Source organism: Nesoenas mayeri (assembly GCF_963082525.1).
Source record: "Nesoenas mayeri genome assembly, chromosome: 2".
In the NCBI taxonomy this organism is placed as follows: Eukaryota; Metazoa; Chordata; class Aves; order Columbiformes; family Columbidae; genus Nesoenas; species Nesoenas mayeri.
This window is the reverse complement of record NC_137543.1, coordinates 90,799,626-90,813,052: the sequence shown is the minus strand read 5'-3', so window position 1 is coordinate 90,813,052 and position 13,427 is coordinate 90,799,626. Positions and strand designations below refer to the sequence as shown.

The 13,427-nt window shown below is 38.2% G+C and overlaps 1 protein-coding gene across 2 annotated transcripts in view; it reads left to right on the top strand.

Moving 5' to 3' along the window:
• The window catches only part of LYRM4 (LYR motif containing 4), a 93,179-nt gene that overhangs the window by 38,155 nt on the left and 41,597 nt on the right, over positions 1 to 13,427 (top strand). Inside the window, exon 3 of one of the 2 annotated variants that reach the window (XM_080338687.1) lies at positions 7,103 to 7,126. The exons of the other annotated variant lie outside the window; for it this stretch is intronic. Coding sequence (XP_080194813.1) covers positions 7,103 to 7,120 — 18 coding nt within the window. The 3' untranslated portion in view covers positions 7,121 to 7,126. Of the gene's footprint in view, positions 1 to 7,102; positions 7,127 to 13,427 lie in introns of those variants that run through there. 2 annotated transcript variants of the gene reach the window in all.

Sequence of the window (13,427 nt, the reverse complement as noted above, 5' to 3'; positions counted from 1 at the left end):
TGCAGTAAATAAATGCCAATGCAGAGTTCTGTGATCACAGTCCTCTGTGTAATTCTGTGTGACTGTGAGAGACTCGCTCAGTGCAGCTTCAGTATCAACGCTGCATTAGCTGTACACTAAGTTTCTAGATGCAACTTTCTCCTTTTCCCAGTCAGACCTGCTATCTGAAATGTCAGGGTTCTGTTTGTAGTGGTGGCATGTTAGGAGCTGTTGTGCATCATGACTGGTCCTTTTTAACAAATGAAGAGGTACTTTAAAACATTGTAATTACGTCACACAATTAGTATTTTAGAGTGATGATGAACCAGTCTTTTAGTTGTGGGGCTAGATATGTTTTTCTTGATTGTGGGCACAAAGTAATAATTCGTGTTCCTCTACCTCAGCATAACCGAGAGCTCAGGCCTTTGCAGTTTCAAAGCACCAGCCTGGCCATAACTGAATGCTCCTGCCTCTGCCTTCCCACACCCAAACCAGCTTCACACTTACCCATCTTCACCTTCCTGGTCCATCATCTTCCCCTTGCGCTATTTCCTTGGGGCCCAGGATTTCTTGCCTAAAGTGTCATGCACAGAGTATTTTTTTGTGTATCTCCAGCCGTATGCAGACATCTACAGTTCTCTGCCCATGGCATTCATCGCTGCCAAACAAGCCAGTCTCTGTACAGAAGAAAATTATTAGCATGGATATTCAGCTGCTTATTTGCATACTCAGTTAACATATGTACAGTGGGATATGTCCTCTTGCACACATGCAATTGACTGGAAATAAGGGGCAACAAAAGATGTTTTATAAAGGCAACTCCAGTTCTGAAATGCATGCAGCTGTATTTTGCCCACCTTCAGCCTCCACGGCAAACAGAACTGGTCAGGGCTGCCCCACAGCATGCGGACAGTTTTGATATTGCATAATGTTGCTTGCATGCCTGTGCAAAGTCTGCTTCAGTAATTAAAAAACAACAGATTATGGTCTTCAGTCATAACATTTCACCCACTTTCTTATTGCTCATCATTTCTTCTTTTTTTTTTTAATTGCTCGATTGTTCGTGATGTCTACTCTTCGCCATGCGTCATATGATACTGGCAGGATATATACTGCAGTGCCAACGCACTTGATGAACTTCAGTGATAAAAACCATCACTTCTCCAGTGTGTGGAGTTTATCCCAGCAGACAGGCAGGCTTGTGGAGGGAGGTCACTTCTGATCAATAACAGCTCATTGCTTTTTACTTACAACATACAGATTTTAATTTATATGTCCTGCTGCTGCCAGAGGGAACTAATTTCCGGCAGCAGAGATGTAACATAGCTATTTTGAAGTAGAATGGTCCTGAGATGAAATGATGTTACTGACCTGAAACACTTCAAAAAAAGCTTGATTCTGAAGCCTGCTGTGGTTTGAGCTCACAGTTTCTGAGCTAGGTTAACGTTGCTCTGAATCATTGTGAGACATGATCGGATTGTTGCTTTGTAAATTAAATAATGAAGTGTTTGTGTGTCAGAGTTCCTACTATAATTAGTACTTAGACTGTGCTTTGAAAAGATCAGAGTCTGCATCACATGATGGTAAGATCCGTAATTTTTTTTCTAAACTTGACTTTCAGCCATAGAGACATTAAGTCTTCCAAAATCAGATTTGATTTGTAATACTTTGTGTATTAACTGTAGAAATATGTATGAATAATCAGATAGCCCTTTGGGTAGCATGATTTTTTTTTTTTTCAACTAAACCAATAATCTGGCTTGAGTTATTTAGAGAAAAAGCTCCTGTGGTTGAGATGATCTCTCCCTTAGTTCTCCTGTAGATCTCATTTGTGAAATAGTCATGTTTCTTTGAAGAATTTGGTAAAGCAGCAAAAATAAAACCTAGCATTCTTGCCAATTCTTGGCGATTTTTGTGTCTGAGTTGCTATTAGCCTGAAGCTTCTGCACTGCTGTACGAATTGTAATAGCACTTGTGAATCAATCTGCTTTCAAATATGTCAAATGGTATATATTTAACACTTATTAGCCTAGATACAACATTTAAAACTCTGCCATTCTTGCAAAAAATTTCAGCTCCACATAACAATTTTACCCTAGCTACTATCATCACACGTCAAACTACACGAAGTAGGATATGGGATATCCCAATGTGTGATATGGATACCATAGTTAAGCATACTCACTGAAGTTAACATCTGGGATTTTTTTAAATATGGAGCCAGAAATTTAGTGCTTTTTTTAATTTCTAGGCAGACTGTCCATCATTGTGGTAATAGAAAGCTTTATCTCTTTTCATTGCACAGAAAGCATTGAGTAGATTTGAATATGGTATTAGAAAGACTTGGTGTTTCAACCTGACCTTTTAACCTGTGATATTGTTACACTTATTTATAAATGTTCTTTTCTTCACTACTCTCTCTCTTAAGAATGGTGTTGAACAGCTCATTACTGTGAACCCATCAGATTGGATGCAGTCCCATCTAAAATTTTTGGAAGAACTGAGACCTTCATCTCCTGATTTAACACAAAGAATATTTTAGTGCTATTTCTTCAGAGTAATAATGGGGGTATTTCAGATTTCTATTTGTTTTCTCTATTATAGCATTGTATGAGCATGGCAGTTGGTAGAAATCACATCGAGGGAGACAATGTAAATTTCATGTCACTGAGATCCATTTAAGCAATATCTGTTCTGGAAATAATCCTATACTAAAAGAATCAGTTGCAGATTTGAAAATGCTAGGACTTTGGGTAAATCTGGGAAGACTACCAAGTCCTGCATCATATGATCAACTGGACTTTTACCTTTGGTGTCATGGCACAATTGTTAATCTCAGGATCAACTGGAAGATAAAATGCAAACAAAGCTGTAAATATTTCATGTGCTTTTTGTGCACTCAGTGTTCGTCATGAAGAGAACAGCACATAGAGGTTTTACCTCCACTGGAGCTGCCCTTGCAATGCTGTTCTTATCTTAAACAGCTCTGGGGAGTCTGTCCTTATTTAGGTACTGTGCTGTGCTCTCCATTCTTTCAGGTGCTCCATGTGTGTGCTCATCCACCTCCAGATGATTTTAAACTTTAATCTTAAACCTTATTATCCTTCAATCCAAGATAAAAAGGTAGAAGAGAAGCTTGGGGTTGAAAGGAGGTTTCTGTAAGAGGCAGGGAGGGCACTAAGTCCTGAAATACGAAGCCACATTTGCCCTGATCCAACTGACTATTCTGCCAGTCTGTGTCTCTTGGTCACATTTGTATTTGGTTTGGATCAAGCAAGGTAACAGCACGCTTCAAGTGCCAAAAAAATCCTGAGGAGAAGGAGTTGATGACATTTCTTGCATTAATGTTCCTGTTCTCTAGTATCACATTCAGGAGACTGTGACTGAAATGATGCCGAAATGCTGTTTCAAATATCCCATTGAGACAAACTCACAACCTTAGTAAAAATATCTGCTATAGTATGTTGACATATTGGGCCATTTTTAGAAACATGGTTATTGCAAAAAGCTTTTCACTGGGTTTTATCTGAGATTCAGGTTTTGAAGGTTTGAAAATTCACTATCGTCATGTTTATCTGTGGTTGTGAAAGCATCAGGAGATTTGGGGATGGTAAGAATGGAAAAATCACTTTTCAAATATTTGGATTGTGATACTATATATTTGGAATCAAACACTTCATTGCTATTGTAGTAAGTAAAACATGCACTAAACTTGGGGTTTCTAAGCACATTCAGTCTGTTCTTGTTAGCAGACTGTCCTCCTGTGCTGTAGGTTTGGCTTGTTTCTGTTTGTTACTAACCGAACTGAAATGCAAGAAGGTTACAGTTATGTAGCTGAAAATGAGTTAATTTTCTTCATGCAGTTAGAAACCTCTGTTTTTCATAGCTAGCATGGTCATTATTTGGACTTAGTTTGAGAACAAGAGATAACACCCCAGCACAGAGTTAATGTTTTTAATTGCTCTGGTCTGAGAGCCAGGGACAATCTGAGTGCTCTGCCCACAGGTAGTAAGGAAACGGGTAGAGATGGGGCAGAGTTCGACTGACATCCAGACGAATCAGAGTATTCCATCCCATTAGCATCATGCTTTATATTTAAGGATATTCGGGATCTTCAGGGCTCTCTTTCAGGTGCTCTCGTCCTCTTTTGTGTTCTTCTTTGCTCTTTTTGTCACATCCAGGGCAATTCTGTTTGGGACATTTAGTTCGGCCTTTTGCCATGTTGCTGAGGCCTCTGGGTCCTTCTGCATTTTTGCTCTTTTGTCTCTTTGGGATCAGCTGTTCAGGACCAGGTGCTGCTGCCTGGGACTGGCTCCTCAGTGTGAACAGATTTTGTGAGGAATTGCATTGAGTATCTTTTCTATTTTATTTCTATTTTATATATATTTACTGGTAGTGTATTAGCATTTTGTTATTTCATTAAACTGTGTTTATCTTAGTCCAAGTTTCTCCCTTCCCTTTTGATTCTCTCTCCTGTTTTGGGGAGCGGGTGAGTGAGCAGCTATCGTGGTTGTATTGCCAGCTCGGGTCAAACCATGACAACTACCAAGATAGACAGCAAAACGATTCAAACTTTATGTGACACCAAATGATGCCAAAGTGACGAGGTGGTGACTCTACACAATTCAGGGTGGTGCTTGGCCCACCTTGCCAATGCTGCTGCCTCTCTGCCCTGCAGGAATCTGCACCCCTGTCCTGGTCCCACATCTGCCTTCTCCACCTCTTCTCAGGCGGGGAGGAGAAGCAAGGCGTTACTCCACAGCTGGAGCCAGTGAGGGTCTCTCTATCCCAGGACTTGGGCATGGGATGCAGAAGTCCTATTGCACACATGGTGTGAAGGATGAAGAGTGTACCAGTACCACCTTGTATTTTGTGGATGGACAGCTCTTTCTTGAGTCCCTGTGGGATGAACTTCTGGTTCCCACAGGAACCACATCACAGGGAGGAAGGAAATCCCCCGTTATGACAGCTTCACCTTGCAGCCTCCTTGACACCTAGAACCATAAGTCCAAAATACTTAATATTCCTGTAGTGTTTTGTGATTTCATGCTAGATTTTTTTGTTGTTGTTTGAGTATTTAGGAAGATTCAGATAGTCTTTTCTATCTAAAATATGTGGTAAGGTTTTTTTATTGTTGTCGTTTTCAGTATTATGTGGGTTTGTTGTTTTTTGTTGTTTATTTGGTTGTGTGGTTTTTTTTTTCCATAAGATCTTTACAAGTTGTAAGTGCTAGTATTTGGTTGTTTTAACTGTTAGCTAAACTCAGACTTTCTTTTCATCAGAAGTCTTTTGGAAAACATGGGCTAAGGCATGCAATGCATTATTCTTCCCAGAAGTTTCAAAGGCATTGTAAGAGAGAGTTATGTGTTTGCTGCATAGCCCTTTCTCATGGGAACACATTTCTTTCAAAGCTGTCTTTAAGCACTTACTATAAGGCTACAAAAAGATGCTGTTATAACGTGCCTCTTAATAAACAATTTGATATTTTTTTTCCCTGTGGCACAGTTGTTCGCATATTCTTTTCATTTGAAAGGCTGAAACACACATGTAAGGACCATGCTCCTGTAACACAACTTCAGATTGATTATAGATGTTTCTGCAGTAATCTATACTAAATGGTTGTTGCCAAAAGAGGATGCATGGAGAGCAGTTCTGTGGCTAAGGAATGAATGTGAAGAATATGACACTGGAAAAAGGGTCTCTCCTGAGATAAAATAACACATTTAAGTGGTATTAATGAACCTTTGTGAGGGTAAAATAATGTAATCCCTTTGGCTGTTGCTGAGTGGGAAAGTGATGTATGTTTGTGCATGTTTTTTTGGAATATCTAAGAAACTTGCAAAGGCTATGAGATAATTAAGTGTTTAGTTTCAAGGAACAGAAGCTTAGAAAAAATCACCTTTTAATTCTGGTTCTGCCGCAAACTTCAGTGGCGTAGAACATCATTTATCCTTTTTATCTTTGCCTGTTCTCTTGGATTCTCCTTTTTTGAAACAGGTAATTCTTCATTTGCATATATAACAAAGACAGTGTAGGGCTCGCTTAATATGAAGACACTTTTTGGTATTGGGTGCTGTGAGTGTATATTCCTCTTAGGAAATGTCCTCTAGATTTTTCTACTTTTGCTTTAGAGAGCTTACAGTGGTTTGGATTTAAAGGTCATGTGAGTTTTGAATTAGTTCTCAAGGGTCCTAAGAGTTTGTTTTAGTTGTTATGTAATCTGTGAAGAAATTGAAGCTTACTTCGTCCTTCCTCAGGTTTGACTTCTGCTCCCATTAAGCTTCTGGCAATGGAAACCCTAATAAGCAATAAGCAATAGACTAATAAGCAAATCATTCTGAAACTTGTGAGCATTGGTAATGGGTTTTCTGATTATCATTAAAATGCACCAAATGCAGGAAGATTTTGGCCAGACGTTGCAGAAGCACAATGGGTATTTTCTGGTTATTGAATACTGAGTAAAATTGTATTCTTAATTCTGTTGTGAATTTGTATAGAATTGTATATAAAGCTGAAGTTTAGCCTTTGCTATTTCAATAGCACCTATCTTTGCAAAACTGTACCTCATATAGGAGGCAAGAAATGTTATTTGCTATACTGTGTAATGTCACAGGAAAGTATATTGCTATAGTCTAACACAAAAAACAGCTAATGCAGTTTTACGTGATAGAGCTCTGTTTATTTGAATTGGTGATACTGGGAATAAGAAGGAAATTAAAGCATTGTAAACTGTTATTTTGGGAAGAATCAACAGTATCTTACAATCACCACTGTACAGATAGTGTCAGGCTAGAAATGTTACTAATTTTCTCATTGATCTCACATCTCAGTCAGCAAGTGGCTGAATTTTGCCTCCATACAATGTTCTGCACCTGAAGTTTCTTTACACCTTGTCAAAGGATGCTGTAGACTTGCGCATTAGCCATCTGTCTAGCCTGATTGCTGAATACAGGTAAAGTATATTATACATCTGCGGAAAATAGAACCTACTTTTTCCTACCAATTCAGCTTTCATTGCACTAAGAGGATCTTAGATTGTTCACTGATACTTTATATATCAGTATTTAGTAAATCTCTTTCTAATGTATGTACATAAAGGGTAAGTGATTTTTAATTTTTTTAGGCAAAATTTGATGTGTAAATTTTATTGATGGCACACTGCAATTCGGTCTTCTGGGATTTGGTAAGATTCTTTTGGTTTTGTTTGGTTTTGTTAGGGTAGGGGTTTTTAGTCCTGCCCTCTGTAAGTCGTGTTTTCCTTATAATTTTACTCACCATGCTGTGTCAAGACACATGCAGGCCTGGTGCATTCTCTAGATCCAGGGGTTTATTATTTTAATTATATGAGCCTGACTGAACACTTAAACAGTGTTATAGTAAATTTTCTGTAGTTTTAGAAATAATTATTTTGGTTATTCACAGTAGTTTTCTGTGTCTGGCTATGAAATTCCTCCAACCTTCTTACCCTTTTTCCTACCCTGCCCCTGAATATGGTTTAAATAGATTTAGAAAGTGATGTATCTATTGGAGGTATCTTTATTTATCAACACAGAAATCATGTGTAGAAAAAACTTCTAGAAAACATGAGTGGATCTCTTTTGAAGGAATATAGAAATGGTATGTGGAGGGGCAGAAACACTCATGAAAGAGTGGCAGAAAGTGGTAGCAATACCTTCTGTTTCATTTGAAAGAAAACTTAAATGATTGGCTTAACAAAAAAAAAACAAACAAAAAAAATATATATATAGTCTGCTTTTTCCTTTAGAGAAGCAAAAACCTTTGTAATTTTTTTTTAGGCTACATGACATTCTTCGTTGTCAAAAGACTGACTCTTTGCTCTCCTATGACATCCCAATATTTAGCATACTAGTGAGGCTGAATTCTTGTAGAACAAATTATGGAAAGTCAGGTAAGTGGCATTTTTATTATATTGCACAGTTTTTAAGTTCTACACAGTCAGTGTACAGATTCATTGTAAAACTTATATAGGAGAAATGCGCAATATAATAATATTAAAGGCCACTTACCCACCTTACTGTTTTTCCAGCCAATTCCATGGCCCAGTAGGGACAAAGTCCTCTGTAGATTGTGTACTGGGGCAGGCAGCTGGTTAAGAATTAGGTCAGTCTTTCTTTTGTGTATCTGATGCACAAAAGGACAAACACAACCGACAGCTGCTGCTCAGCTTGTATGCAATAAGAACAAAGTGAGATCCAGTGGTTGTTCTCTTGTGATGTTTGACCATTTCTGTTCAGATTTGTTTTTTCTTAAGGTTGAAGGCCAGGAAGGACAGTTGACATATGTTGGAAATGGCTGCAAACCTAACCTGAATTGCTAGTGGTAATACTATTTTGCACTAACGTATTAATAAACATCAACAGTGACCCATTTAGTTTGCAGAACTAAAAGCTACTCATAGCAGTAGTGCATTAAGAATTTCGTTTTTGGTTTTGTTCCTCTACCTGTACACTCAATTCTTTTACACAGGAATGGATTACAAAGAAACTTTACAACAACTACTACAATGAACTAAGGGTAACGTTATTGTATAGATACACAAAGGGCTGGGGAACTTGAGCAGGAGTAATGTTTCTTATTTTTGTTGTTACATAAAGAAATTCCAAATGTTTTAAAAGGAATTATGTATGTGTAAATTATCCAAAGCAGAAAACCAGTATTTACTTTGCTCATGGTATATGCTTGACAAACCTGTAATTTCCATTGTTCCCTCTTAAAAGCAATCATGATGGCTGTATGGTATATGTGCTACAGATTATTTTTGCTGTAGAAAGTGACATTGAACTACTACTTAGCAGAGATTTCTATCCGTGTCATCTCTCAGATTTTAAGCACATTTAGTTTAGCCTTATTTGTTAATATCAACATCTTTTAAATCGTTTTAAATCAAAAGGATGTTTTTATTTATGAGTCTTTATTGTGTTCCTTACTGGATCTAGGAAGGATCTTGCTCTTACTTTGTGGGAGAAAATACTGCTTTGGGAATAGTTAAACACTGGAATTTCAATCAACATCATGAATTTTTCTGAAAACTGTTGCAGGGTGAAAATGAGAGTTTGAGTAAAAGAGCTCCTTGGTCTTAGCTGTTGTAGAATCCAGCATTTGCCATAAGAAATCAAAAATGAAGTTGTGGGCATAAAACAGCAGTGGATCCATAAGGTTATACCTGTACCCAAAGTTGTAATTCCTGAGTCATTTCCACAAAAATCCCCTTGTTTTTTTTCTTTTTCCAGTGGAAGTAGAAGCTAAGATGTACTTTTGAACTTCAGTTTGTGGAATGCTGTACATGTTTCATCCCAGTTGCCGGGGCACCTTTGACAAGGCAAGAAAAGTGTTTTAATATCACTGTCAATGCAACCCTTGCCTGTCATAATGAGAAAGATGCCTGTTTGGTGACTGCTTTTTTCCCAGTCCAAGGCAACTGCCTCCAGCTAGACCTTTCTTTGGGAAGATCAATCACAAAATTGCATATATATCTCATGGGAAATTCAGTGTGTGTGAGCAGTAAGAACAAACACCAATGGCAACTCCCTATTTCAAATTTTTCAGTGACTTTGAAGGATTTCCTAGTGATCCTGGTAATGTTTGACAACCATAAATAAAGAGCACTCTTTACAACTTAGATAAACAGCAAAGCATTTTTACCAATTATTAGGCATGAAAACAAATCTCTTTTCTCATACCTAGGATTGGTCCTCCAGATAAGGTTATAAGTATGTCATCCTGACAAAGTAGATAATTTATGATACAGCCAGAGGTGTAATTGTTCTGTGAATAAAGAGACGCTTTTAGCTTCTAGGGTTATAAAGTATTTTTCATTAATATTAAGTAAATTTTAATGATTGAAGAAAAGACCAAAGTGGAGGACAGTCGTTTATATCCTGTCTAAACTGGCCTACAGCTACGTTAATGTTTGTAATAGATTTAGAGTATAGCTAAAATAACAGTAAGGATTTCCTCCTCTTTTTCCATACCCTGTTGCCACTTTTTAAACGTACATATGACTAAAAGTGTGAAGGCTATCTGTTTATTCGCTATAATTTACAGGAGACATTAAAGAAAAATGGAAGGTAACTGTAATCACTGTTGTTTGAGAAGCAGTGATTGATTGCGATTAAATGGTTTGAGGCTATTAATTGCAATGAGATTATACTGGTCCAGATACCTCTGATGGCAGGTGCTTGAAATATTAGTTATTTCAAAGACATATTGGATTATAAATTATTAGCAAATCTGTATCAAGGTGATGAAACCCACTTGTAAACTGTCAGACATGGGTACTATTTCAAGTTGTAGTTTAGTCACTTGTGTACTGAAAAGAGAGTTAGGAATTAAATTTAGGGGTTATGTCGGAATATGTGGAGTAACTGAGTTGCTTTCGAGACTGTGCATTTCCTGTACTTTCTACCCTCATAATGAGTGTTTGATCAGCTTTCAAGTTTTTCTAGTCCACCATAAAGCCTTTTCATCTGACTCTGTAGATGCTCTAGAGAGGGAGGAAGCTGCTTCTCTAAGGTGGACTTAGAAGCTCACTTGACCACTTGGGGGAGATAAAAACCAGCAGATCTATGCAGCCCTCACAATAGGTCACAAATACAGTAATGGCATCCTTGAATTTCCATTCTGTGGGTCTACTCTTGATAGACAGTACTGTTCTCAGTAAAACAATATTTTTTCCAGTAGGAAGGATAAAATACATTGCTCTGCAAGCATCTTCTTGGTAGTAGCAGCCCATGTCATTCTTGTCATTAATCAAATGCTATTTATTGAAGCAGATACAGAGTTGTTAATGGTTTGGTATTGGATTTATTGAATTTTAAGGAATGAGAAATTGAAACAGTAGAAGCTGAGGAACAGTTCTGTAGTTTAAAAGTCCTATTAACTTGTGTAGCTACTAAATTTCGCTGTGCGTTCACACTCTCACATGCACACATAAACACTTACAGGATTCCAGTACCCTGCACAAAACAAACAAAGCTTGAAGCCTGACAGTGTGTACATCCAAAGCCAGGAAAGTGGAAAAAAAAGCAAAAGGACATATTTTTCCATTTATTTTCTCCCATCAGTGTTGTTTCATTCCAAGCTTGATGCTTTCTCACTGATATGTTGTCTTTGATGTGTAAATATTTGCAAGAGGGTGTTAACAGAGTTACAGGAATTTTGCATTACTGGTTTTTTACTTTTCAATTTTTTACCTAAAATATTTGCTGCGGTCATTACAAAACTTCGTATTCTAGATATTCTGTTACATGTACTATTAAAAGTACGATCATCCATGGGAAATATTCCCCAGCAGTGTCCTGTTGGTAACTGTAATAATATATAGATGTAGTTGATACACAGCATAACTTTTACGATGGACATCACAGTTCCTCTCAAGTACCCTGGACTGGAGCTGGGCTTTGAGGGCAGGAGGGCTCCTGTTTCATTCCGCTTTGATTTTTCTCCTGTGATCGTTCGGTTTCTATTCGTTTTGAGCTGTTTCTTGTAGTTGAGGAGCAATTCTCTCCTCCTCACTCCTGCTGTGTATCTGGTGTTAGGTCTCTGCTCAAATGTTGTTGCTTTGCCAGAAGTACCTTCTGCGGGCTCACTCTCAGACTTGTTCATGCTAGTTACCAAGATGACAGGGCTGGTGTTTTCTCAAGAGACCTTGCCGCCTACTGTCCTGGAGGGAGTCTTGGTCAGCTGAAATGGATCCCAAGAATGGGCTTTCCTTCCTGGCCTTGCCTCAAGACATCGTGGCCCTGCAAGCTGCTTCATGAGGCTCATTAGCCTTGAGGCAAATTGAGATCTTACCCAAGCTGAGTAAGTATTAATGAGGAAATTCAAGGACCAGAGGTTTTGTCACTCTTCCAGCTTGATGAGCAGGACCATGAATACTGCAGTATCATGTTCCTTTCTCCCATCTGTCAGCACTGTTTTCCTACTTTGTTCCTGGTACTGAATGACTCTATCATGCTCAGAGGAGATGGAGCTAGAGCACTTCACACCTCTGTCAGTCAGTCGTGCTGGACTCAGGATTAATGCAAACCCTTACACCATTAGTGCACAAAATGTTGGTCTGCCCAATTAGAGCTGCAGCAGTTTGCTCCTTCTCTTTATCATTTCACAGATTGCTTGTCTGTCAGTGCTCAAAACACGGTCCTCTTCTGGCGTGGCGACTTGTGGCCTACAATGATTTCTTCCCTTCCTCCCTGGGGCCCAGCATGAATCTTTCCTCTGCTGCTTGTAGCAGGCAAGATCACCTGTCTGCTTGCTGGGAATATCCGAATCATGTTGGTTCCTTGTTCACAAGGCACAGGCATCAAACCTCTGCAGCATCACAGAGCTGTCTGTGGGTGACGCCACATTTACCAAACTTGTCCTACAGATGCCGTTTGCCTGGAAACTCCAAGATCCCCCTTCCACATAAGCTACTTCCTCTGGACGCCCACTGCAAATGTATGTAGAGCAAGTTATTGAAAAGAAAAAGGCTGTTTATCAGTATTCAGTGTTTGTAGTGATGTGATGTCCATTAAAAAAAAAAAAAAAAGTCATAGCCCACTCTCATTTCACTTTTCATTAGAGAACCTGCAGCATACATTTCAGTCATATCGTGAAACTAGTAATCTTTTCAAAGGACTAAACTTTCCAGTTATTTTTAATAGTTCTTTCAGTTAAGAAAGTAAATATTAGCTCTGTGAAGTGTTGTGTTATTTATACATGCTTTTAAAAACAAAGGAATTATTTATAAGTAACACAACTGAAATAATTTTACATTTCTCAATCCAAACAGCCAAGTATCACACATTTCACATAATGTGTGAATATTATTTTCAGACATTTTGAGAGGTGACTTGTTTCACAATATGACTGTAATGGAGTTAATAGAATACTGTGCTCATATGATTTGTTATGAGAATGGGTTTTAGTTTGTTTTTGAACTTTATAAATAGCCATAGAAATGTACTCATCACATATTTTTACATTTTTTAAAAAAACTCCATTATCCCCAAACTCAGAGAAAGTAAAAACTTCACATCCTCAGTACAAACTTAGCATGCTTTTGCCACAGGGACTTCAAGCATTTTCTGTCACTTTTACTTGTTCCATCACAGAAACCTCTGATTGCATCCTCACTCCAGAATCTTTTAAGCTGGTGAGGAAGCATCAATCATCATTCATACCTTTACAGTCTGGTATTTAGGTGGGAGAGCGATGTCCCTGGGAGTTGCAGCTTTTTGCCAGTGCTCAGCTCAGGAAAGGGCGTTGGAATTTCATCACTCGCTTTATTATTTGGGTCACATTTTCCTTAATGCTGTACAAAAATTCATCTAAATGATTACGCTCAGTCATGAAGTATGCAGTATAGATGACATTTCAGTTAGGGAAGGAAGTGTTTGAACATTATGGTTGATTCAAGTGAGTAATCGTACTACAAATTATTTGAA